General features: G+C 45.3%; 1 protein-coding gene across 2 annotated transcripts in view; it reads right to left on the reverse strand.

Annotated features, from left to right (window-relative positions):
• ESR2 (estrogen receptor 2) overlaps positions 1-22,898 on the reverse strand; it is a 76,189-nt gene that overhangs the window by 13,709 nt on the left and 39,582 nt on the right. For both annotated transcript variants that reach the window (XM_053284218.1, XM_053284219.1), the window contains 3 exons: positions 19,116-19,415; positions 6,408-6,546; positions 3,920-4,053 (listed from right to left, as the gene is read on the reverse strand). In XM_053284218.1, the coding sequence (XP_053140193.1) occupies positions 3,920-4,053; positions 6,408-6,546; positions 19,116-19,415 (573 nt within the window). The remainder of the gene's footprint in view (positions 1-3,919; positions 4,054-6,407; positions 6,547-19,115; positions 19,416-22,898) is intronic.

Consider the following 22,898-nt stretch of genomic DNA (forward strand, 5'->3'; position numbering starts at 1 on the left):
CATGCAGACAAAGGCACTGTTTCAAAGGCTTTGTGGGAAAGGTGGGTTTTAAGAAGGAATTTGAAAAAACTAAGAGTGGAAGTCTTTCTGTCCCATCACATTCAGTGGAAGCTATTGAAGCACATGTTTCTCTCCCATTGAAATAAGTGGGTTTTTTAAGTGCCAAACATTGGCTGGATTGGGTCCTATATTTTCATTCAGATGCAGTTTCAGGGTTCCCAGAGGTAAGGCTACATGATGGTTGGCAGCATGTTCTTTGAGTGGATTGCAGTCTGATAAAGACAAAAGGGGGAAACATCGCTGGTTCATATGTTTAAGAGGCTGCCAACTGAAGATTTATTTTGACAAAGAAAGTTTTATCTTATTTTTCGATGACAGGGGAGGAGGGGAACAGTCTTCTTCCCCCTCCCTGCAAAAAAAAAAAAATAGCTTTCTCTTCTTTTGCCAATAAGCTCTCTTCTTAATAATGTCCAAAGAACTGTCCAATAAATGCATCCGTGAGGCTTTAGGTGATGCTAGGTGTTAATGGATTTCTAAAAATACAAAGTTACTCAAAGCCTAGTACAGATACTTGAGGATGAGTTCTATTTGACTCAGAAATATCTCACACCAAGAAACTCACCTTCAGCTGCCTCAATTAAAAAGGAAGTCATGTTAGGACAGAAGTTGTCAACCCCCTTCTTCCATATCTTGGCTACTTTTAAATAAAAAGAGCTAGGCGGGATCAGCTTTCGGTGGTGGCACCATGTCAATGGAACAGCCTTCCCAGTGAGGCTTGCCTGGCGTCATCACTTTGTTCTTTTAGATGCCAGGTGAAGACTTTTCTGTTCACTCAGGCTTTTTGAAACTGGTGTGTTTTTTTAAAGTTTGTAAGATGTTTTGTATTGTATTTTATATTTTCTGTTGTAATTTGTTCATCTAGTTTTATGTGTTTTTGTTGGATTTTTTACCATTGGGTTATTGTGAACCACCCAGAGAACAATTTATGGGGTAGCTAAAAATAGAGTTAATTATTGTTGTTGTCGTCATTGTTATTGTTATTATTACTATCCAGCTCAGGATCCTTCTTCACACCTTGGCCAACCAGTTATGTCCAGGAACCCTGTGAGCAGGAGATGGAAGCAGCAACCCTCCCCAACAGCTGTTTCCAGCAGCTACTATTGGCCAGGTAGACTGCAAGGCTTTCAAGGCTGAGAAGCAGAGGCTTTGTAGTAAAAGTAAAGTGTGCCATCAAGTTGGTGTCGACTCCGGGTGCCCACAGAGCCCTGTGGTTTTCTTTTGGTAGAATACAGGAGGGGTTTACCATTGCCTCCTCCCATGCAGTCTGAGATGATGCCTTTCAGCATCTTCCTATATCACTGCTGCCCAATATAGCACCAGTGGAGATTTGAACTGGCAACCTTCTGCTTGTTAGTCAAGCATTTCCCTGCTGTGTCACTTAATGTGACTTCAGAGGCTTTCTAGAATGCAGTAAAAACATGCTAAGAAGGGAGCTTGCGAATAAATTTAAGGCAAGTACTTACGGAGAGTCCAAACAGTTCCATGGATTGCTGCAATCTTTTCCTCCTGGATCGATGGAATGGTCACATGGGAAGAAGGTTCCTAGTGCGATTTACACTGCGCCCCCTGCTGGCCAGCTCTAGCTTTTTCTGACCTAACTCTTTATAAACCACTTTTTTTAACGAATGGAGTTAATCACGAAAAGCAAGAGCTGGCCAGCAGAGACACAGTAACCGTTGCAGGAGCTTTTTCCCCAAGTAACTACCTGGTCAAATCCTGGAACAGCAATCTGTCACAGGGCTGGACTGGCGGCACTGAGAGGGTGGTGGAATGTATGCAGGGAGGGCGCCGGGTTTTGAGCAGAATGGGTAATTAAGGGTGTACTGCTGTTGAGTGCGGCGGGGTGCACTGGGAATATGCCCTGTTGTCCTGTGGGCCAGTCCGAGCCTGATCTGTGGAACTGTCTGGACTTTCCATAAGCACTCATCTGAAATTTATTCGCAAGCTCTCTTCTCAGCATGTTTTACTGCCTTCTAGAAAACTTATGCTTGGCGCTTTCCAGATTAGACCTTGCAATAGGGTCATGTCGAGTCTCTGAAGTGTGCTTCCACACTTCCTGTGCTGTGACACCGCAATCCCTACATGGACAGCAGGGTGCTGTTCACATTTCCAATGCCCTGTTTTGAATTTAATCACTGCGATATAGAGCTAGGACGTCGTATATCCAGCGTAAGAAAGTTGCTGTTTTTTGGGGTTGTCAGTTTCTGTGAGACTGCTCCCCCTGCTGTTTACATTTCGAATGCGACTTTTCTGAACGGTGGCATAACCCCTGCTAACTTGGCAAAGAAGCACCTTTTAACATGATGATTCTCTTTATTTAGCAGGGGGAGAGTAATTGGTCCTGTCCACCCCCAGCACAGGACCTCCAGTGACTGTTGCTGGTGTCTATCTTGTGTTTCTTTTTAGATTGTGAGCCCTTTGGGGACAGGGAGCCATCTTATTTGTTTATTATTTTTCTGTGTAAACCGCCCTGAGCCATTTCTGGAGGGGCAGTATAGAAATTGAATGAATGAATGAATGAATGAATGAATGAATGAATTTGAGCTCCCTTCTCAACCTGATGGTTTTGAATTGCCATCATTCCTGATATTTATTGTTTATGTATGTATTGTTAAATTTCTATACTGGCTTTCATTAAAACAATCTCAAGGCAGTTCACACAAAAGTTAAAACAAGACTACACATATAATAGCCAGTAATAGACCTCTTCCCCTCTGTGGCTCAAAGCCATCTAAGGTAGGAGGTATCACCATATGGTGTGGCAGAAAATCCCATAATTTGATTTTATGTGTTGTATGAAGAACTTTATTTTGTCTGCCCTGAATATACTCCCTTAAATTTTTTTTTAAAAAAAATCATATTCCTAAATCCAAATGGCTAAACTTAAGAAACAGAATTTCTAACTAGTCATGAAAACAATGGTATGTTCAGTGGTATTCAGACCACTCAATATAGACTTCCAGGAGGGGAGAAAGGAACACTTCTTAAACAATAGGGGACAACAATGTACCCTTCAATGTTGGCAAAATTTAAGATCTGATTCCAGCGCTGTATTCACTAATGATAACGGGGGGAAAGAGTGTTGTGAAGTTTGGTGAAAATCTGCTGAAGAACACTGTTCTAAAACTGGTATTTTGTTTTGTTTTTTGAAGTGGCTGACATCCTAACGAACAAAACATGTGCATTCAGAGGCCCTGCGAGAAAGCACAACTCCCCCACTCCTCTTCCACAAGCACTGTTGTGCCAGAAGCATGTTCTCTGCTACTGAGCACTTTCAGTGCACAGGCAGAGATAGAAAGTTTTGCCTTCTGGCTCTACACTGCATATGGAGAAGAACTGGGGGCGTTGTGCATGGACCCCCATCACATCCCAGCAGAACCAACTAATGCACATGCATTGTTAGGGTGTCAGCCGCTGTTCCCATTCCTAGCTACAAATTTTTGTTTCTTGACTGGAGGATGTTTAGATTTTGCATATATCCTTCTTCTCATCTGTCAAAGAAGCAAAGCCAGAAAAAAAGTTGGGAGATTGTTTGTGTAAGTGAACAACATTTTTCTTCGAAAATAGGAGGATCTGCATAAGACATGGGTCACACACAATTTCATTAAGAGCCCTTTTAAGTTGTGCCTTTTGAGGGTACAGAAATATACTCCACGGAATGATGCAGCATGGTGACCTAGGTATTATTTCTGTGTATCAATCATAAAAGCCATTACAACGTGAGCAAGGAAAAGCACTTCTGATGTTTTTATTTCATCCGCCTTAATGGCTCTTGTGTCCTTTGATATTTCCACTACCACCACCCAACTTTTTGTCTTGGTAATAAGCACAGCTTGACATAACTGAAGCGTCTACTCACTGGAATTGAGAAGTATCATAGCCTTGACACACAGATATTCCTTGTGCTGCAGTTTCAGCTCTCGGAGTCTTGAAGTTGTAGCCAAAAGCATGTCAAAGATTTCCAAAATTCCTTCCACGCATTTTCCCTCTTCCCTAATTTGAACACAGTCAGAGGATTACTGGAAACGCCAAACATCCTTTCCTGAAAAATATCACTTTATGCTCAGAGAAGTAATTTATTTTTCATGCAAAATTCCTATTCTTACCTTTTAAAACTCACTATGACATTGGGCCCTGTCCCTGCTTTTTCTATGGGCTGGCAAATTCCAGTACATACCTACATGTTTTCCTAGTCCCCATACGGATATGATTGGACTACATATCCCACCGTACCCAGTCACAATAGCCTCCAGGCAGTGGAAGCAGGAAAAACTGGAGGAAAATACGCTTTTTTCCCCATGCACATGATGATGGGAGTTATAGTAATCCTACAATATCTGAAGAGCTAAGGTTGGGAACTCCTGCTAAACTAAATAAGCGTGCATGAAAAAATTGCCAATTTTTCTTCAGACTTTCCTGCTTCTACTTTTAAACTTTTAATTTTTAATTTGTTTTTATCTATTTTATCTTTTTATGAATAATAATGTTTTATATTATATTTTATGTTTTAATTCTGTACACCGCCTTGAGATTTTTATACTAGGGGGTATATCAATCAATCAATCAATCAATCAGTTAAATACTTCCTCCCCTTGCCTGCTCTGCGCATCTTTGAGATTCTGAGCCTTTCAGGACAGGGACTTCTCTTTCACTGTAAAGCACAACGCACACATATGATGTCATATAATGAATATAATTATTATTATAATAATTGGGGCCTTTGCTTCTCCAGCTCTGCTACATTCAGCTGTTTCCCAAAGACAGTGGCTGGCATCCAGAATAACAAAGCATTTGTGCAACAAACAAAGTTGTGCTAGTGCAAGAAGAAGACAGTGTAGGTACGCTAAGTCGTGGGGATTTTCAGGACTGCGCTCTTGCACAATACTGATGAGGCGTGCCACAGATTGCTCACTTTGTCGCACTACTGGCAACATGTTTGTGCGAGCACGAGACCAAGCTGCAACACAAGCTCCAGATTTAGCGCAACTATTAGTGTGACAAGTTTGTGCAAGACTCCATTAATCTAGGTATCAGCCATTGTTTTCTTCTTCTAAAAACAGCTGCATAGGCCCCTGATTTGGGTTGGGGCAGGCCACAATGCACAAGATAGCAGCTCCCTATGGAAACTGTCCTGGTGGCTAGTACCTTTCCTAGGATGCTGTTACCATCGAGTTTTCTTTCCCTAACCAGGCAGCAACAGCAGAGAAATTCTGTGCTGGAGGTGGGGTCGTCTCCAACTGTGTGGCTCTTGGCAGATCTGTATTTCTTAGACCACCAACCTCACAGGATTGTTGTGCAGAAAAATACATTAGTACTGTTATTTCTTGCTTTCAAGTTCTCCGGGACTTTTATTTAGATTGGATGTTATCCAAAACAACGAAGGTGCAGGAGTAAAATCTGGATATGACGTAAGTTTGGGGCGGTATAAAAATATGATAAATAAAATAAATAAAAATAAATATGATGGCTTTTTCTCTTCTCCTGTCTTCTCCTGTTGTTTTAGTTAAAATTTAGTCTGAAAAAAGAGTTCTGGAGTTGCTCATAACTGTGTGACATTTTAGCTGGTTCTAAAAAAAGACTTTGGGTTTTTGTCCTAATATATCAACACAACTACCTACAATATTTACTTGTTACTCCTATTATTATTATTTTATTTTAAATTGTAAACTGCCTGGAAGACTTTTTAAAGAAAACAATGATTTGTTTTTAGGAAAAAACATATGTAAGCAAGCTAGTTATGGAAATCTTATATCTTTAATTGAGGAAGAATAGATGGCACCAGATCAGCTTATTTCTTAACCAAGCATCAAATTACAAGAGATGAAAATGCATGCGTCAAATCTACAACAAGACAGGATGTCCCGCCTATTCTATTTGATGTTGTCACCAACTGAGGCTTCCCTATTGGGGTAAATAGGGAACAGAGGACAGAACTCAGATTGGAACCACAGTGGGGGAAAAGCCCCTTCTTCCATGTCACAGCCTTAATCCATATTGGGGGCCCCACAGCTGCTATTTGCAGGGGGTGCAGGCAGGAGAGGCTAAGCACACCAGGGCCAATCAAATGCTTGTTGTAACATACCTGGGTCCTTAGGAAGCACTGCCTAGACAATCACCTAAAGTCCCCAAGTAGTAACTTGAACCTTTGCACTTGAAATTTCTTTGCTGTGCTGGAACCACAACTTGAAGACTGGAAGCTCTCCAACATGATGCACAATTATCATACCATCCCTCATGCCTGCATGGATTCCCCCCGCCCCTACCATGCCCTGAAATTTAAATCAATCAATCAACCAACCGGCCAGCCAACCAGAGTCCCTCAAGCCCAAACATACTTGTTTTCTCACCTGTCTAGCACAAGGTCTGGTGAAAAGATTAACTTGCCAGGATGATCAATGGATCTCCACATCAGACCCACCATTAGCACTTCCAGCCAACAACTTTCCAAAAGCCTCACTTGATCATAGAGACTGAGCTCTATGAAGCCTTTAAAAAGCAGGGGGGGAAATCATTACATCATAACCATCCAGACATCCATTCCTCTTTTTCTAAAACAAAAAAGTGTGAATTTTTAAAGCATTGGATTATTTCAAGAGATACAGTTGCCTTTCCGTCACTGAGCCCTATTGGAAATAAATCAATTAGACAAACAAACCATGAACTTTCCTAGGCTCACAGAGGGCTTGTTCTCCCTTGATCATGTCAGACTTCCAGTGTTGTGCATCCTCCTCCCCTATAGGGAATGCGTACATACTGGAAGTCCAGTGCAAAGACTGATCATTGCCTACTGAGGTTTGGCTGATAGTGAAGTGGAGATGGTGAAGGACAGGGCCTTTTTGCTATGGGCCCCTCAGTTGTAGAACTCCCTCTCTTTGGAAGTTCATATGAACCCCATATTATATGACCTTTTGCCATACTGCAAAGACTATCAGCAGGTGCTTGGCTTGCAAAATTGCCTGCTGGATTCTATGACCTTATGGTCCTCTCTGCTGCTGTTTTCAATTGCTGTAATTTTACAGAGTACTGCACTGTTCTTCTTTGCAAGGTCCTGAAGCTAGTGACGGCCCATACTGACCCTAAATGGAGCTCCGTAATTGTTGATTAAGCCTGTGCAAAACTTTGGTCAAAGCCCAATATTTTGTTTAGCCCCCAGCGCCATGCAGCAGTGACTAACTATTACATAGTGCTACACTATTACATAGTGCTACACCAGTGAGGCTTTTTAAGGCAAACTAAGCACTCCCAAACCCCAGTGCCATATAACACAGGGAAATGTAGTCCTTACCAACGCTTTCCCTATAAAGCTCTATAGCAAAAGTGCTGGGAACGGAGCATTGGTCACTTACCATGAAGGTTTCTTCTTGCAGCTGGAGTCAAGGACATTTCTGAGTGGGTTATCTTCCCCATGTGCTCCTAGGCAAGACTATGCTAATTAGCTGGAAAAGCCTTCAAGAGCCTGGGGAGGATAGCCCTGCCCTGTTCTTTCAGGCCAAGTAACAAAAGGAAGAGAACAAAATAGTGCAACAGTGCTCAACATGTACAAAGAGGGAAATGGAGGGCAGTACACACAGGAAAAACAGTGAAGGGAGGTAGCCCCTGTAGTCTTTTGGTTTGTGCTTGCCTTGATCTTTTATTTTATTTTATTTATAGCAGAAGAAGAGAACAGGCAAAGTCCATTCCCTGGAGCAGATGCAGGCACCAGCCGGATGGGCCGAGATATCCTCAACACCAGCTTGAGGACATCTCTGAATGGGATATACCAAAGCTCTGGCAAGACACTCTGGGAGGAAGCGCCCTCGTCTACTCCAGGAGAAGGACCTGCTGAAGTACTCTCCTGCCGAAAGCTGCTTGAGTGGAGGCGCAAGAGTCGATCTTGTAAAATAAGAACATAAGAACAGCCATGCTGGATCAGGCACAAAGCCCATCTAGTCCAGTATCCTGTTTCACACAGAGGACCACTAGATGCCCCTGGAGAGCCCACAGGCAAGAGGTATGTGCATGCCCTCTCTCCTGCTGTTGCTCCGCTGCAACTGGTATTGAGAGGCATCGTGCCTCTGAGGCTGGAGATGGCCCACAGCCACTAGACTAGCAGCCATTGATAGACCTGTCCACCATGAATCTGCCTAAGGCCCTTTTAAAGCTATTCAAGCTGGTGGCCATCACCACATCCCATGACAAGTGCTTGGTGAATGCAGAGGAAGCCTTCCAGGTGGCCACCCTACAGATCTCCTGGGTGAACGCATTCGTTGAGAAGGCTGCTGATGTTGCCACCACCCAGGTGGAATGTGCGCAGATGCCTGTTGGCGCGTGGAGATTCTGAACCTTGTAGGCCAAGGCAATGCCACCTTATCTACCTTGCGATGGTAGCTGAGGTGACAGCCTTGCCCACTGATCTGGGCAAAAGGGAGACAAACAGTGCATTTGTGGATCGGAAGGAGTCTGTGCATTTGGTATACTGTTTAAAGCACTGACAGACATCCATTTTGTGCCAAGCCCTTTCTGTCAGGTGGCTTGGGTGAGGATAGAAGGTGCCCTTGACAATGCCTTGAGACTGGTGGAATGATGATACTTTCGGACGAAAGAAGGGGTCAAGGATGAGTCAGATGAAGTCGATAGAGAATACACAGAAGTTCTTGTGTACTGACAGAGCCTGTATCTCTGATACATGTCTCGCCAATGTAATGGTCACTAGGAAGGCCAGTTTGAACGACAAGATCCTTAAGGGGATAGAGCTCAGTGGCTCAAAGGGAGGGGCATGGAATGTCTTGAGGACTATTTGGAGGTTCCGGGCGGAGAGGGGGGAGAATCTGTGAACCTTAGGAGGAGACAGCAGGGTTGCCCCTCAGAGGAAGTGGCAGACGTGCGGGTGAGACTGCATTGATTTAGAAGACAACTCTGAGATGTTCCCTGTCTTTTCAAAGTCTTAGCTTTTTGCCCCTTTCCAAGTTCATCCTGGAGGACTTTAAGGAGGTTCTTTCATTGAAGTGGTACTACGTGGAATGGAGTGATGGGCGGACCAGTGGAGAAAGGCCCTTCATGTGCATTGGTAGATCCGGTTGGTGGAGGATCTTCTAGATGCCAGAAGGGTATCCAGTACTTTGGCGGAGTACCCATGCTCCTTCAGTAGTCACCGTTCAGTCTCCACGCAGCTAGCTTTAACCAGCCTGGACTGGGGTGGTGCACTGGGCCCTGGAGTAGGAAATTGTGAGAGATTGGGAGAGACCAAAGTTTTGCTACAGATAGCTGTAGTAGCTCTGTGAACCATGGTCTCCTTGGCCAGAAGGGCACTACTAGAATCACCTATGCCTTGAGTAGCTGGACTTGCCTGAGTGCTCTGGTGATGAGTGGAGTCATGGGGGAGGCATAGAGGAGTCCCAAGGGCCAAAGGGCCGAAAGGGCACATGTTGCTTCCACCTCTGTGCAGGGAAACCTGGAAAAGAACTTCGGGAGCTAGATGTTGCATGGCATTATGAAGATATCCGCCAGGGGAGTCCCAAAGCATTTTGTTATGAGTTGGAACATTGATGGATTGAGGGTCCATTCTCCTGGTAGAAGGTCATCCCAGGTGAGCCAATCTGCTATCTGGTTGAGGTTACCCTGTATGTAGTGTGCTATGATGGATGAGAGATGGGGTTCCGCCCACTGTATCAGGAGTGACGCTTCTGCATGGAGCAACTTCGACCTGGTGCCTCTCTGTCTGTTCACGTGAGCCTTTGCTGTGGTGTTGTCTGTCCATACAAGGTCATGCTGACCTGAGAGAAGTTGGTGGAAGGCTCTCCCTCCAGTGGCTGTTGCTGGTGTCTATCTTATATTTCTTTTTTAGATTGTGATCCCTTTGGAGATAGGGAGCCATTTTATTTGTTTGTTAATTTATATCTATGCAAACTGCTTTGAGAACTTTTGTTGAAAAGCGGTATATACATATTCATCATATTCATATTTGTATCAGAGCTAGGTGAATTGCCCAGAGCTTGAGCCAGTAAATGCTGTGCTTCTGCTCCATTGGCATCCATTTCCCTTGTGATGATAGATGTTGACAGTGTGCACTCCAGGCCCAATTGCTTGCATCCGTGGTTACTATAATCGGGATGGGGGGGGTGCGGATCCAGGAACTGCATCCCTACTGAGAGGTGCCATGGTTAGATCCACCACTGGAAGGACTGAAGAACTGGTTGAGGTACCTGAACGGGAGTGTTGAGTTTCTTGGCAATGGACAGTTGGTGGGTTAGAAGGAACCACTGCAGAGGCCGAAGATGGCATCTGGCCCACAGTATGGAGTGCAGTGAATGTACCATTAAACTTAAAAGTCTAGACAGTGATGGAAGAGGTAATGTTTGTTTGGAGAAGACTATAAGGGTCTTTTGTCTTAGAGTCTGGAGGCGGTCTGGAGGAAGAAACAGGTGCTCCTGAAGCATGTCTATGACTACCCCAAGATGTAGAAGTTTGTGGGATAGCAGGAGTTGGCTCTTTTCTTTGTTGATCAGGAAGCCGTGGTCCTGTAGTTTCTGTATTGCGGTCTTGAGGTCTGTCTGCGCTGTGTGTATGGATGGTGATACAGATCATCTAGTTATACACGAATATGCAAATTCCTTGTAGATGAGCCACAAGAGGTGTCAAGATTTTCATGGATATGCAGGGTGCAGATGAGAGCCCGAATGGTAGAGCTGTATACTGGTAGTGGATCCCTGCATATTTGAACCTCAGGAGTTGTCAGTTGTTTGAATGAATTGGCACATGAAGGCAGTCTTCCTTCAGATCTATTGATGCCATCAAGTCTAAGTGATAGAGCACTTCTGCAATTGGCAAGAAGGATTCCATCTGGAACTTCCTTCACTTGACCCACCAGTTCAGAAACTTGAGGTCTACCATGACCCTCTGTGAACCGTCCTTTTGGGGACGTTTCACAGAGAGAGAATAGATGCCTGGGAGGGGGAATGGGCTCCATGCCTTCTATTTCCATGAGGTGTCGTACTGCTACGAGGAGGCCGGAGTGTTTGGAAAGCGAACAAGAACATGGAGTAGGAAGGAAATGGTTTGGAAAGACTGCATCTAGTTCTATCTTGTAGCCAGTTTCAATTGTGTTGAGGACCCAGAGATCTGTCATGGATTACTCCCGTGCATGCAAATGAGCAGAGAGGCAACCTCCCAGCTTGGGAGGCCCTAAGTCAAGATTGTTGCTTTGCTGGTTTGGGGTGTTCCGTGAAGGACTGGCAACCTTGAGTGAAGGGTTTGCCAGGCAGCTGTTGGCAATTCCAGGGTGTGCATTGGGTCCTGATGTCTCTGTCCTGGCCTCTTAAGGGAGGCTGGATGGCATAAAAGGGCTGAAATTGTCTTCTGCATGCAGGGCGATCAGATCTATGGAGAGTGGATAGCAAAGTTTTGCGCTTGACCTTGGATTCTACTAGGATGTATTTGAAGGCTTCTTCTCCAAACAGTTTGGGATTATTATATGACATGGCTGCCAGGTTAGTCTTTGAGGTAGGGTCAACCTGCCAGTTTTTAAGCCAGAGGTTGTGTCATCCTCTACTGCTACAGCTGAGGCTCTGGAAGAAAAGCAGATAGAGCCTACGGTGGCATCTGCCACAAAGACCTGTGCTTCTGAATTTTTAAGAGTTGCTGTTGCAGGCAGCTCAGGTCAGAAAAGGGTTCCTGGAACAAATCATCTATCCAAATTAGTGCAGATCTGGCCAGCATGGATGCTGCTGCTGAGGGGCATGTTGCTAAGGAGGAATCATCATGCATCTTTCCTGAGCCAATTTTGGAAGGGCGGTATAGAAATTGAATAAATAAATAAATAATGGTGATGAGTGTGAATTCTGCCCGCTTGTCAGCGGGGTCCTTTAATGAGGATTCTCTATCCCGAAGAAGGAGCAAGCCAGAGATGAGTTATACTACTGGTGCATGTATGGGAGGTGTTTTAAGGAAATCGGAGGCATCTTGTTAAAAGGAGTAGTACTTATTTGCTATTGTCAGTCACTTTCTGTTTGTGGGATGTAGTAGCCATTCCTGCTTAATAGTGTTAGGGATGTCCAAACAGGTTCGATGTCGAACCGGTTCGACATCGAATCAGTTTGGTTCAATAGTTCGGAGTCAAACCAACCACCCCATGTTCAGTCCAACCCTGGACTGAACCCCTCGGCCACTTGTTGGGTTCACAAGTCAAATTTTTTAAGTGGGTTTTTGTACTTACCCCCTCCGGGGGGCTTCTCCAAGGCCACAGGAAGGTCTCGCAGAGTTTCCCACTCCCCCACCAGCCTTCCATGTGGCAAAAATAACCCGGTTCAGGTGTTCTCCGGCCCTTTCCAGGCTTTCTCCCAGTTGCCGAGGCCATTTTGGAGGCTGCTGGGCATGTGCAACGCAGAGGCCCATTGTACACGCATGGCAGCCTCCAAAATGGCCACTGCGAGGAGGAAAGGCCCAGAAAGGGCCAAAGAACACCCAAACCAGGCAATTTTTGCCACAAGGAAGGCTGGCAGGGAGAGGGGGAACCTCAACAGACCACCCCCACGGCCTTGGAGAAGCCTCCTAGGGGGTAAGTACTAAAATACATTTTTTAAAAAAAAATTGACTTGTGAAACCCCATGAACCAAACCAGGGGTGGGTCAATGGTGGGGGGGAACTCTCCTGGTCCTGTTTGGGTCCGGTTTGGACTTGAACCAAACCATGCCAGACAGTTTTGTGCACATCCCTAAATAGTGTCAGTGAATGGTTCAGGAAAAGAAAGCTCCATGTCTCTAGTTTTGGGCTTTGGGAAAACCAAATTCCCCTTCAAAGGCTGTGGGGGTACAGTTGTGGGTTGTGCCTGTAGTCCCAAGGTAGTAATCGCCTTGGTCACAAGTGGGCTAAAATCCTCAGAGAGGAACAGGCACTGGCAGGTGGCCCTGGACTCAACCTCCTGGCCATCAGACCATTCTCCCATTCCATTCAGGGGTGGTTTGGGGTCATGGTCACCCTGATTTCCCTCATCAGGGACCATATCAAACTCAGTTTCCAGGGCAGTAATGGGGTAGCCAGGATGGACCATTTATCAGGAAGGGCTAGTACTGGCACCTCTGTGTGAAGATCTGTGGAGTCAGAACCTGAAAGCTTTGATGAGTGAGCTTGTGTATCCTTTTGGTTAGAGCCCTGAGAAGTGCCTAACTTTTTTTATTTAGAAAAAGTTCCCCTGGCTCTTTTGAAGTGCTTATGTTTTTTCTTAGCCTTTTTTTTTTGGAGGCAGGCTGCTGGATACAGAGGAGGATGACTCAGAGAAGGAGGATTTCTCTCTCCTGGACCTCTTTCTCTTCCCATATTTACATTGGGAAACTTGTATTTGCTTTAAAGATAGGGAGAGAGTGTCTTGAAACCACGCTTGCCATACTGGTGGCATTGAATTGGGGAATTTGGAGGGGGGGGGAGGTTAGAGCCCAATCCTTCCAGACTCATTAGAAACTGTGGCTGACACGGTTGGGTCTCACCAATTGCTGAGGTGCAACCACTCCTTGGTTCTGCCTCACTTGTTGAACATTGCACCAATTTCTGGGCGCCGATGCTTCGGTGTCTGAACCAGACGTGGCAATAGCGGGGTGGCCCTGCTCTGCTGAGGCCCCTAAAGTTCCCGCCAAACACGCCAGGGAATTGGCAGCGGTTTGGCGCAAGGCCGTTGGAGCCAACTCCGCGCTGGCCAGTGGAGGGGCAGCAAGCGCAGTTGCGGACGCCTGGCGGAGCCTCGTTAGAAACAGCAATGAGGCAAGTGAGGTCTCCACCTGGACGTGGGGTGTGGCGTTGGCCCTCTCTGCTGCTGTTCTGTGGGTCTCACAGCCCAAAGGCGGGAGACCTGTGCGGTGGTTTGTTGCGGTTTGATGAAGAGGCGATAAGAAGAGCTTAAACACAGAAGTGAAGAAGTAAGGAGAAAGGTCAGGAAACTTGAAAAAAACTAAGGTTTGTGAGGAGAATGAATGAGAAACTGCCTGGAGCAAACACCGGACTGAAAGAACTGGGCGGGGCTATCCTCCCCAGGCTCTTGAAGTCTTTTCGAGCTAATTAGCATAGTCCTGCCTAGGAACACGTGAGGAGGATAACACACTCAGAGAGCTCGAGCTCCAGCAGAACTCCTGCAGCAGAGAAGGACTACACTTCCCAGAGCTCTGTGCATGCCTACCATGATGACACTGGGACACAATGAGACTCTAAGACTATTCACACGAGCATGTGCAAATAGCGTGGAGGGCAGCGGGGGAGGCACAATCCAGCTTACCTTCCCACGCCCACTCTATCTGTACTGCTCCTGGCAGTGCAGATCAACACAGGCCAAGACTCATTTTCCTGGCCTCCAGATATACCACAAGGCACTGTGCAACAAGGACTGTGCCTTGAAGGATTCCCCCATCAGACAGGCACTCTAGGCACCTGTCTCTGTGTCTGCTTGGGCTGCAAGCAGCCTTAGCAAACACACAATCCCAGAGCCAGGGTTAAAGGCACATTTGCACCCTTAAACTCGACTAAGAGCCGGAGCAAGCCCAGCAGGGTTAGGCTGGGCTAGAGTACCGGGATTGGGAATTATCCCAGTGCTCCACACGAGCAGCCTAACCCAGGCTGGGCTGCCCTTGCAGGCTGCTTGTGAGAACAGCCTTTCTGTATCTCTTAAAGGGCTCCCCTGGTGCTGGGAAAAACACAGCACGGAGGTCAGCACAGTGGGAAATAGCTCTCATATTGAAGGTTTAATTTTTGTTGTAATTTTTGTTTGTTTGTTTGTTACTTTAAACCTGTGAGCTGCTTTGAGCACCATTGTGTGGAAAGTAGCATACATCTTGTTAAATATATAAATACAGAAATGTACACATTGGCACAACAAAAAAGAGAACATTCTCAAACCAACAAGAGTATTCGGCTCCCTTCTGCACAGAGCTGTGTGTCACCAGCAGCATTTTCCTAAGAAGGGAAGAAAGGCAAGCAGAAAGAGAAGACGATGCGAGCAAAGCATGGCTCACTACTACAACTTGGAAAGCACATCTTCTGCAGAAGTGAGCACAAAGGGTCTTGTTCTGCTACATGAGACTTGCATTTGTGCCACAACGTTCCACCCTTTCAAATCATCATCATCATAATCACCATCACCACAAGCTTGTTCACTAAGGATCTAGATTAAAATAAGGACCATCAGGAAATTCATGCATGGTGATCCACACTGTATGATCTCTCACACACACCCTACATGCTGCATCCCAAGATCAGGAACAGCATGAAACTATTGGTGATGAGTCAGTTGCAACCTTCTGTTCTTGCTGGCACAGGCAGTAAAGCCTTATGGGAAGAAGCAGCAACCTGATAAAGACATCATTTTGCTAGAGAGACAAAAAGTGGAAGGTGGTAAAGAACTAATGAATAAGACAAAGAAAGAGGAAGAGGAGGAAGAACCAAGCCGGGGGTGGGGGAGAGAGAGAGAGAGATGCAGAAGAAACATTGATGTCACATTACACGCAGTTACGTGCAACAAAGCTCCAGTTCCATTTTCTTTAAAGAAAAGTCATTTGGGATGGACATAATTTTTAGTAGAGAGGTTGGAAAGGATTAAGGAACCTGAGGTGGTGGTGGTGGTGGTGGTGGTGGTGGTGGTGGTACACATACAACAGTACATTCCCCATCTGTGCCTTGCTTTTGAGGAAGCCTGATTGCCAATTTCTCTCTCCCTCTTCTCTGCATTTCCTGAAACCTCCATGGGCAGAGGATGCCACTGATCCTCAGTTTCTGGGCATGACAGTGCCAGTGGGCTATTGCCTTCCTACCCTGCTGGTGGGCATCTGGTTGGCCACAGTGGGGAGCTGGATGCTGCTGGACTAGATGGACCTTTGGTCTGAGCCAGCAGGACTCTTCTTAGGTGGTGACGGGGAAGAGACCTGTGTTTTCTGAAACAACTTTGAGATCTCAGAGAAAGGGGAGGAGAGGGAGGAAAAGATCAAAAACATTTAGGGTGAAAATAGTCATTTCAAAAGCAGCCTCCTCCATATTCCACAGGGCTGGCTGTGCTTCCTGAGACTCAGATGGATGTCTCACTGATTTTAATGGATCTCATGTAAGTGTTGCTAGGATTGTAGCCTTAGCCATTTTCACACCAAGTCAAAATTATGACAAGCTGCCATGAAACAGGACTAGGGCAATGGAAGCTGCAGTTGCAGGGGAGTAACAGTTGCAGGGGAGTAACAGCAGGACAAGGGGCATGTCCTCAACTCCTGCCTGTAGGCTTCCAGTGGCATCTGGTGGGTCACAGTGTGAAACAGAATGCTGGACTAGATGGGCCTCCTTGGGCCTGATCCAGCAGGGATGTTCTTATGTTCTTAAGTATCCCTGCAGAGATGCAAAGAGGCTGGAGCTGAGTGCCTTCCAGTCTTCCTCTGCAGCCCCAGTGGTGGTGGAGTGGGGAGGGTGTGATTTTCGCTGCTCTCTCCTCCCTCCAGATTGAGTGTTCACTGCAGGAAGCTGTCCCTGAGGGCTACGCACCACTCAGGGATCGATTCCTGCATATTAAAACTCAATCAGCAGGAAGTGGAGAGCAGTGAAAATAATACCCTCCCCACTGCACCCCCATTGGGGCTGCAGGGGAAGACTCTAGTCTTTTTGCATCTCCACAGGGATAATTACATTGCCCTAGCTCTGAAGAGAATGTACCACCATCATTTTATTGTGCCTCAATGTTTTACATTTGGATTTTGGATGTTAGGATGCTCTTACAATATTGTTATTGATACTATAAATCACCTTAGGGTCTATGGAGAAAAGGCTGTATATACAGTACATGCAATAAGTGCGCGCGTGCGCACACACACACACACACGAGTTAGAACCATTGCTTTTTGGGAAGGCAGCCATACTGATGCCTATGCACTTGGAAACATTTGCACTAATATCTGTCGCAATTAATTTTCAGTATGATCACACTGTATTCTAAAAAAGCCTTCAGCATTCATACTACATACTTCAGCATTCATTCTGCAGTCCACATGTAGAATGACAACCTGAAATAAACTAAACTAGAATGATTGCCAAGAGCACGATTAAGAGAAAAAGAGATATGTCTGGAATGGAAAAGAATAATATTTCATAGGACAAAATTTGTGAAAAGATAGGGATTTCTCACTACATAAGAGAGAACTTATTAATATAATACCCTGGCAGCACTTATATTTACCAGATAAGAGGTGGGCTGGCAAGAAAGAAATCAGACCAAGAAGACATTTCTACCACCACTGCTTTGAGTGACAAAATAAGCAGATAGTAACTCAAATGAAAATAGATTCCTTACCCAGCTGAGTGCAAAAGCCTGGCATTTTCCAACAATCAAAGTAAAATTACTTGTCACCTGGGCTCCCATTCAAGACCTCGGTGATTTTAAATTTCATCTGAGACTTTTAAGAAGAAAGAATTGTTCTTGTATTCCTGGTTCTTTTCTTCCCTTGCTAGAAACACTGATCACTTGTCCCACTGCGTGCGTGTTTTAGACACGTTACAAAAATCAGAAAATGCCTAACTACACAATAGTTACATGGCTGGAGCATTGATTCTGCAATCTGAGTCCTGGAAGAGGTCTCAGAAGCTCCAAAACTTAACACCTCAGTTACTCTTTGTATTTAATTTATTTGTTGTTCTTTTTTAAGGATTTGGGATTAATTCTGCTCACCATGCTGAAAAAGTCTACCCAAACTGATGTCAACAAAAATGGTTCTGGCAATGACCATTTTGCTATAGATAACTATGTGGAGGGTTTCTAGCTAGGCATCTAGATCCTAAAGATTTGATTAGGTGTGATACCACATGGAAAAGGTGATGCAGCCTGCAAGAGATGAAGTTCTTCCTGCAACAGTAAGCATCAATTCCAATTCTCTTTGGACAACAAATCTATCCTGTTTGTCATCTTGGTCCATCAGTGTGCAGACGATCAATGAGGCAAATATGAGAGGTGCCCAGGGCAGGAAATGGTCTCTACTGTGACAGAGAATCCCTGCTAAACCTCGATGTGTGAGTGTTGGGTGTGGGGGGATGATTCCGCACTCCCCCAACTAAAGCCCCTTTTATCTGGCACCTACTTGGATGCTTCTTAGGTATAAACTATCATGTTTCCCCAGACTTTTAGTGACTTCTTCTCAGCATGATTGATCATTTGATCAATCATGATATTTTATTGGGTCCCCCCCCTCCTCTTTGTCCTGTTGGTTGTTTTAACAAACATTGTTTTATAACATTGGACTTATTTTAAACAATGGTAAACCACTTTGAGGATATGATCGAAAAACAGGATGATTTTTTCTAATAAGCATAATCATAGTGACTGACATACTACGCAAGGAAACACAAGCAGCTTGAGCACCAGCTATGCCCCTGCATAAGCGCTCCACGATAAAGTGCTCCATGCATGCAGTGGTGAAATGCGTCACCCATTATTTCCAATGGGTGTCATGCAACTGTGTATACAGAGCTGTGGAGTGCAATGGTGGTGCTGACACCTGTGCAGGGGCGTAGACAGTACTCAAGTCACCTGTGTTCCCTTCCCAGTCACTCATTCTGTAGTCAGAAAGCATCATTGCCCAAATAACTGGGAGTTGCACAAATGCAGACTTGAATACCCACCCACTATTCACTCAGCAGTTCTCACACAGGAGGTGTCCCCAGTGAAGTTTCCCCTAAATCATGATGTTGTAGGCCAACATCTGCAGGAGGGCATAGTTTGAGAGCCCTGCCCTAAATGATATGAGCTGCTTTATATCAAGCCAATCTATTGGCTTGTCAAGCTCAGTATCACCTACTCTGACTAGAAATGGTTTCCCAACTTCTTAGCCAAGTAGGAAAATTTCCCAACGTAACTGTGTTATCTGGGATCTTCAGCTGAAGGTGCTAAGGCCTGGACCCGTATATTCTATACATAATGAATGTCTTCTCCCACTGACCAATGGCCACACTCAGGTCATATGTGCAAACAACAACATAATTATTGTCCTCTTGCTTTTCAGGATCACCAATATTTATGACTTAAACGTTACACAGTACACATTCCAGCAGGAAATCTAAGCTTTCAAAATCCTTACCAGGAATTTTTTTGGCCCAGCCAATCATGTGGACCAGTTCTTTGTCTGCAAGTTTAGTCAAGGACATCATCATGGAAGCTTCCGTAAATGGCTTGCTGGGACGGCTCACCAGCACGTTCGGTGGTTCCGCTTCTAGTAATATTGAAACAAACTGTTCTGGGGTGAGTGCATTAACAAGGACCTCATGCACTTGGATGATATTCTCATTGTTCTTTTTCCCTTTGCTTACGCAGTGCACCGGGTCTTCTGAATTACGATGCCGGCGTATGATACGATACCCACAGCGCTCCCTTCTTGAACCTGAAATTGAAAAAATTACAGGACTATGTCACATTCTTAACCACAGTATTCTATCAATCCATTCATCACATTTCCATGTGATGGCAGTTAGAGGGCAAAAGTTCATAAGAACATTTTGCTGGGAACTTCTGAGCAAGTGTAAAAGTGCTATTTTAAAAATGCCTGTGACTTCATGCAGCTATGCAATCTTCTTGCACTAGCGCAACTTTATTCATAGCACAAGTGCAGCCTTAATCAGAATGTTGGCCAGTGCTTGTTTAAAAATGCATAACCGTGGCAAATTCCACAGCACATTCCCAGAATGCAAAATACATGAGACCAAATCACTGCATAACTGCTGTCAGGAAACATCCCACAGGTGCAATGACAGAGTTAGTTGGAGATCAGGTTCCCAGATAGGCAAGGCAAGGGAAGGATACTGATATTTCACCTCAGGAATTCTTTTTTTAACCTATGCCCAGGACAAGACTGGCATTCTGACAAAGGGGATAGGAGGCAGGATGTTCAGCACTGGTGGTTCAGCAGGGATTCTCAGTCTTGGTTCCCCAGATGTTGTTGGACCAGGGCCATAGCCACCATGGAGATGGGGGGAGCGGGTGCACAGGGGCCACAAGTGTCCAGAGGCCACATCCTACTTCCCTGCCCCCTGTGCTGCCCTTCAAAATCACCAAACTGGTGCAGCCAAGTTGCCCCATTCCAGTGACATGCAACAAGCTAAGCCACCATTTCCTGATGTGCAGAGGCAAGCCCAACCTCTGGTGGGAGTGCAATATGCTGACACTGGGCATGTTGTCTGGAGTCTCCAACATCAGTATGTCCCACAATAATTGTGGTTCTGAATGCGACATCTGTAACCAACTTCAAATCTTGGTTACAAATGTCAGGTTCGGAGCTGCAAGTAGGACACAATACGCTAACATTGGTGGGTTTGGATGCCCAATGTAGACATATTCCCCTACTCCCACAGGAAGTCAGGCTTGCTGCCGAGCTCCAAGAACTGGTGGATCGGCCTTTTGCGTGTCGTGTGAAGCTGCCCTCTCTGTGGTCTCCCTTGTGCCTCTGCTTAAATTGTGAACCCCTTTGGGCAGGGACATCTCCCCTCATTCTTTGTAGAGCACGCAAATAGTGCTTAATAATGACGATAGCTTGCAGGTCCCATAGAGCCACCTAATGGCTCAGTGGGGAAATGCTTGAATATCAAGCAAGAGATTGCCGGTTCGAATCCCCACTGGTATACCTATATTGGGCAGCAGTGATATAGGAAGATACTGAAAGGCATCATCTCATACTGCACGGGAGAGGCAATGATAAACCCCTCCTGTATTCTACCAAAGACAACCACAGGGCTCTGTGGTCGCCAGGAGTCGAAACTGACTCTACAGCACACTTTACCTTTACAGGTCCCGTAGTGTAAGACAGGCATTCCAGACCCACCTGCAGTGCCGCAGGGCTCTAACAGAGGCAATGATGGTGCTGTACAAGAGGGCGGCAACATTCCATTCTGTTGTTCCCAATGGAAGTTGCATGCAATGTGTGATCACACAAGAGGTCAGTAGTTCTGATACTTGCACAGCACCATTGCCACATCTGTGAGAGAATGCAGTTGTATGGGTGGGTCTGCAAAGCCCGCGTTACACTGTGGGACACATAAGCCAATAGCAACAGCAGCAACAATAATTATGGAACCAGAGACAACACCCCACTGTGCCTAATCAGGCACAAACTAGCAGATCCCCCAGATAGAATACAATTAAATTATTGCAGGGGGGCAGTTATTTAATTCTCTCTCCTCCAGTTGGCTCCAGAGTAAATTAACCTGCCTTCCAAGTATGCAATGGTTAAAAAACAACAACACCCTAAAGAAGAGTATCCAAAGCTAGCTTTGATATCTGAAATAACAATATAACAATTATTTTTTTGCGACTTGTAAGCTGGGTTTAACTTCCAGCACTGAAAACTGAAAATTCCCTACACAATGCCATTGCAGATTATGAACTGCCAACACATTTGTGGTGTTAGTCCTTCAGTATTAACAGATGCCACTACAGCTGTTTTGGCGCTAAAGCTAGCCATAAATACAACTGAAAGAAACCTAACTCGAAAATGGCTTCAACTTGGACTTGTCAATCTTTTTTCCTCTCTCCTAAGAACAGTTAATCATTCTGCAAAGTACCATGCTTGTTGCCAGAAAATCAAGAGCTGAGCTGATTGTGGACGGTAAACAAACATTTCTTGGCACCCTAATGAAGCTCAGCATGAATTTCCATCGGAGACATTTACGTTGATTTAAAAGGCATGTGTGCAGAACCGATTTCCTGCATTTCCCTCTGTCTCCTTTGCAAGTGCAGCCCACAAGGCAGCTCTCAGTGAAACCCAAATTGAGCCTTACTGCTGGTTTTCAGGGGGAACTGAACCAATTGAAAGAGAATTGCAAAATCCCACCCACCCCCAGCTTAATAAAGCATTTGTAGAAACAGAGGAGAAACAAAGTCAGTTGCATACAGTACGGAACCCTTGGGAAGAATCGGATATTGGGAATTCTCAACCCTGTGTTTTCTGTCAACATGCAAAGTGGAGATAAGGGGAGCAAATGCCCCTAGAGGAGAAGCAGTGGCTCTTTCCCCTTTTACAGTCCCTTCCATCAGCTACTTTTCTGCGCTTGCCAAAGAAACGCATATGGGGTGAAGAAGGGGTTTGACTTGTGGGAGTCACTGCAAAGAAAAAACGGAGGAAATGGGTTAAGCACTCTGCTCCTGCCTACTGCTTTTCACCTACAAAGGCAAAACACTTTCTATGAAGCATGTTCATAAAAGAGCTTTTTGAGTGCAGCTTCACTAGACTTAGGCTGGGGGCAGGACTTCAAACGAGGGAGCAGGGGTGCCCCTAGGTAATTTTGAAGCCCGGACCTGAAGGGGATGGGCTTCAGAGGCCCCACCTACTTCCCACTTGAGGGCTTGTGGGGGCGTTAATTTTTTAAAACTTGTAACCGTCCACCGCTGTGCGGCAGGGACAGCCACTCGAGGGGAGACCAAGGCAGGAGAGGCGGAAGCGGTGACAAGAGCTCCCTCCTTGAGACCACCTGCATCCCAAATGACAGATCAGGCCATTTTCAGTAGGGATGTGCGAATCGATTCAGATACAAATCAATTTGTACCCGAATCTAGCTGATTTGGGTGATTTGGAGACAAAACGAATCACCCCTGTGGTCCATTGGCTAGATTCGGGTAGAAATCGAATCGCGGCTGATTTGATTCGAATCGATTCGGGTTTTGGATCTGTCCTATTGATTTCCCCAGATTCCCAGCTTTCATGTAAAAATAAAAGCTAAGCTCTAGCCCTTATAGAAGTGGAGTTATGGAGCAAAATGTGTGGTCACTATTTTTCAAGTGTTCGGATTCTTTGGTGTATAATAACTTTCACTCAATGAACCCTTATGAGGATTCATTACACACCGTCATTTCTTCTATTCATTTTGACTGTCTT

This window comes from Hemicordylus capensis, chromosome 1 (genome assembly GCF_027244095.1).
Source record: "Hemicordylus capensis ecotype Gifberg chromosome 1, rHemCap1.1.pri, whole genome shotgun sequence".
Lineage (NCBI taxonomy): Eukaryota > Metazoa > Chordata > Lepidosauria > Squamata > Cordylidae > Hemicordylus > Hemicordylus capensis.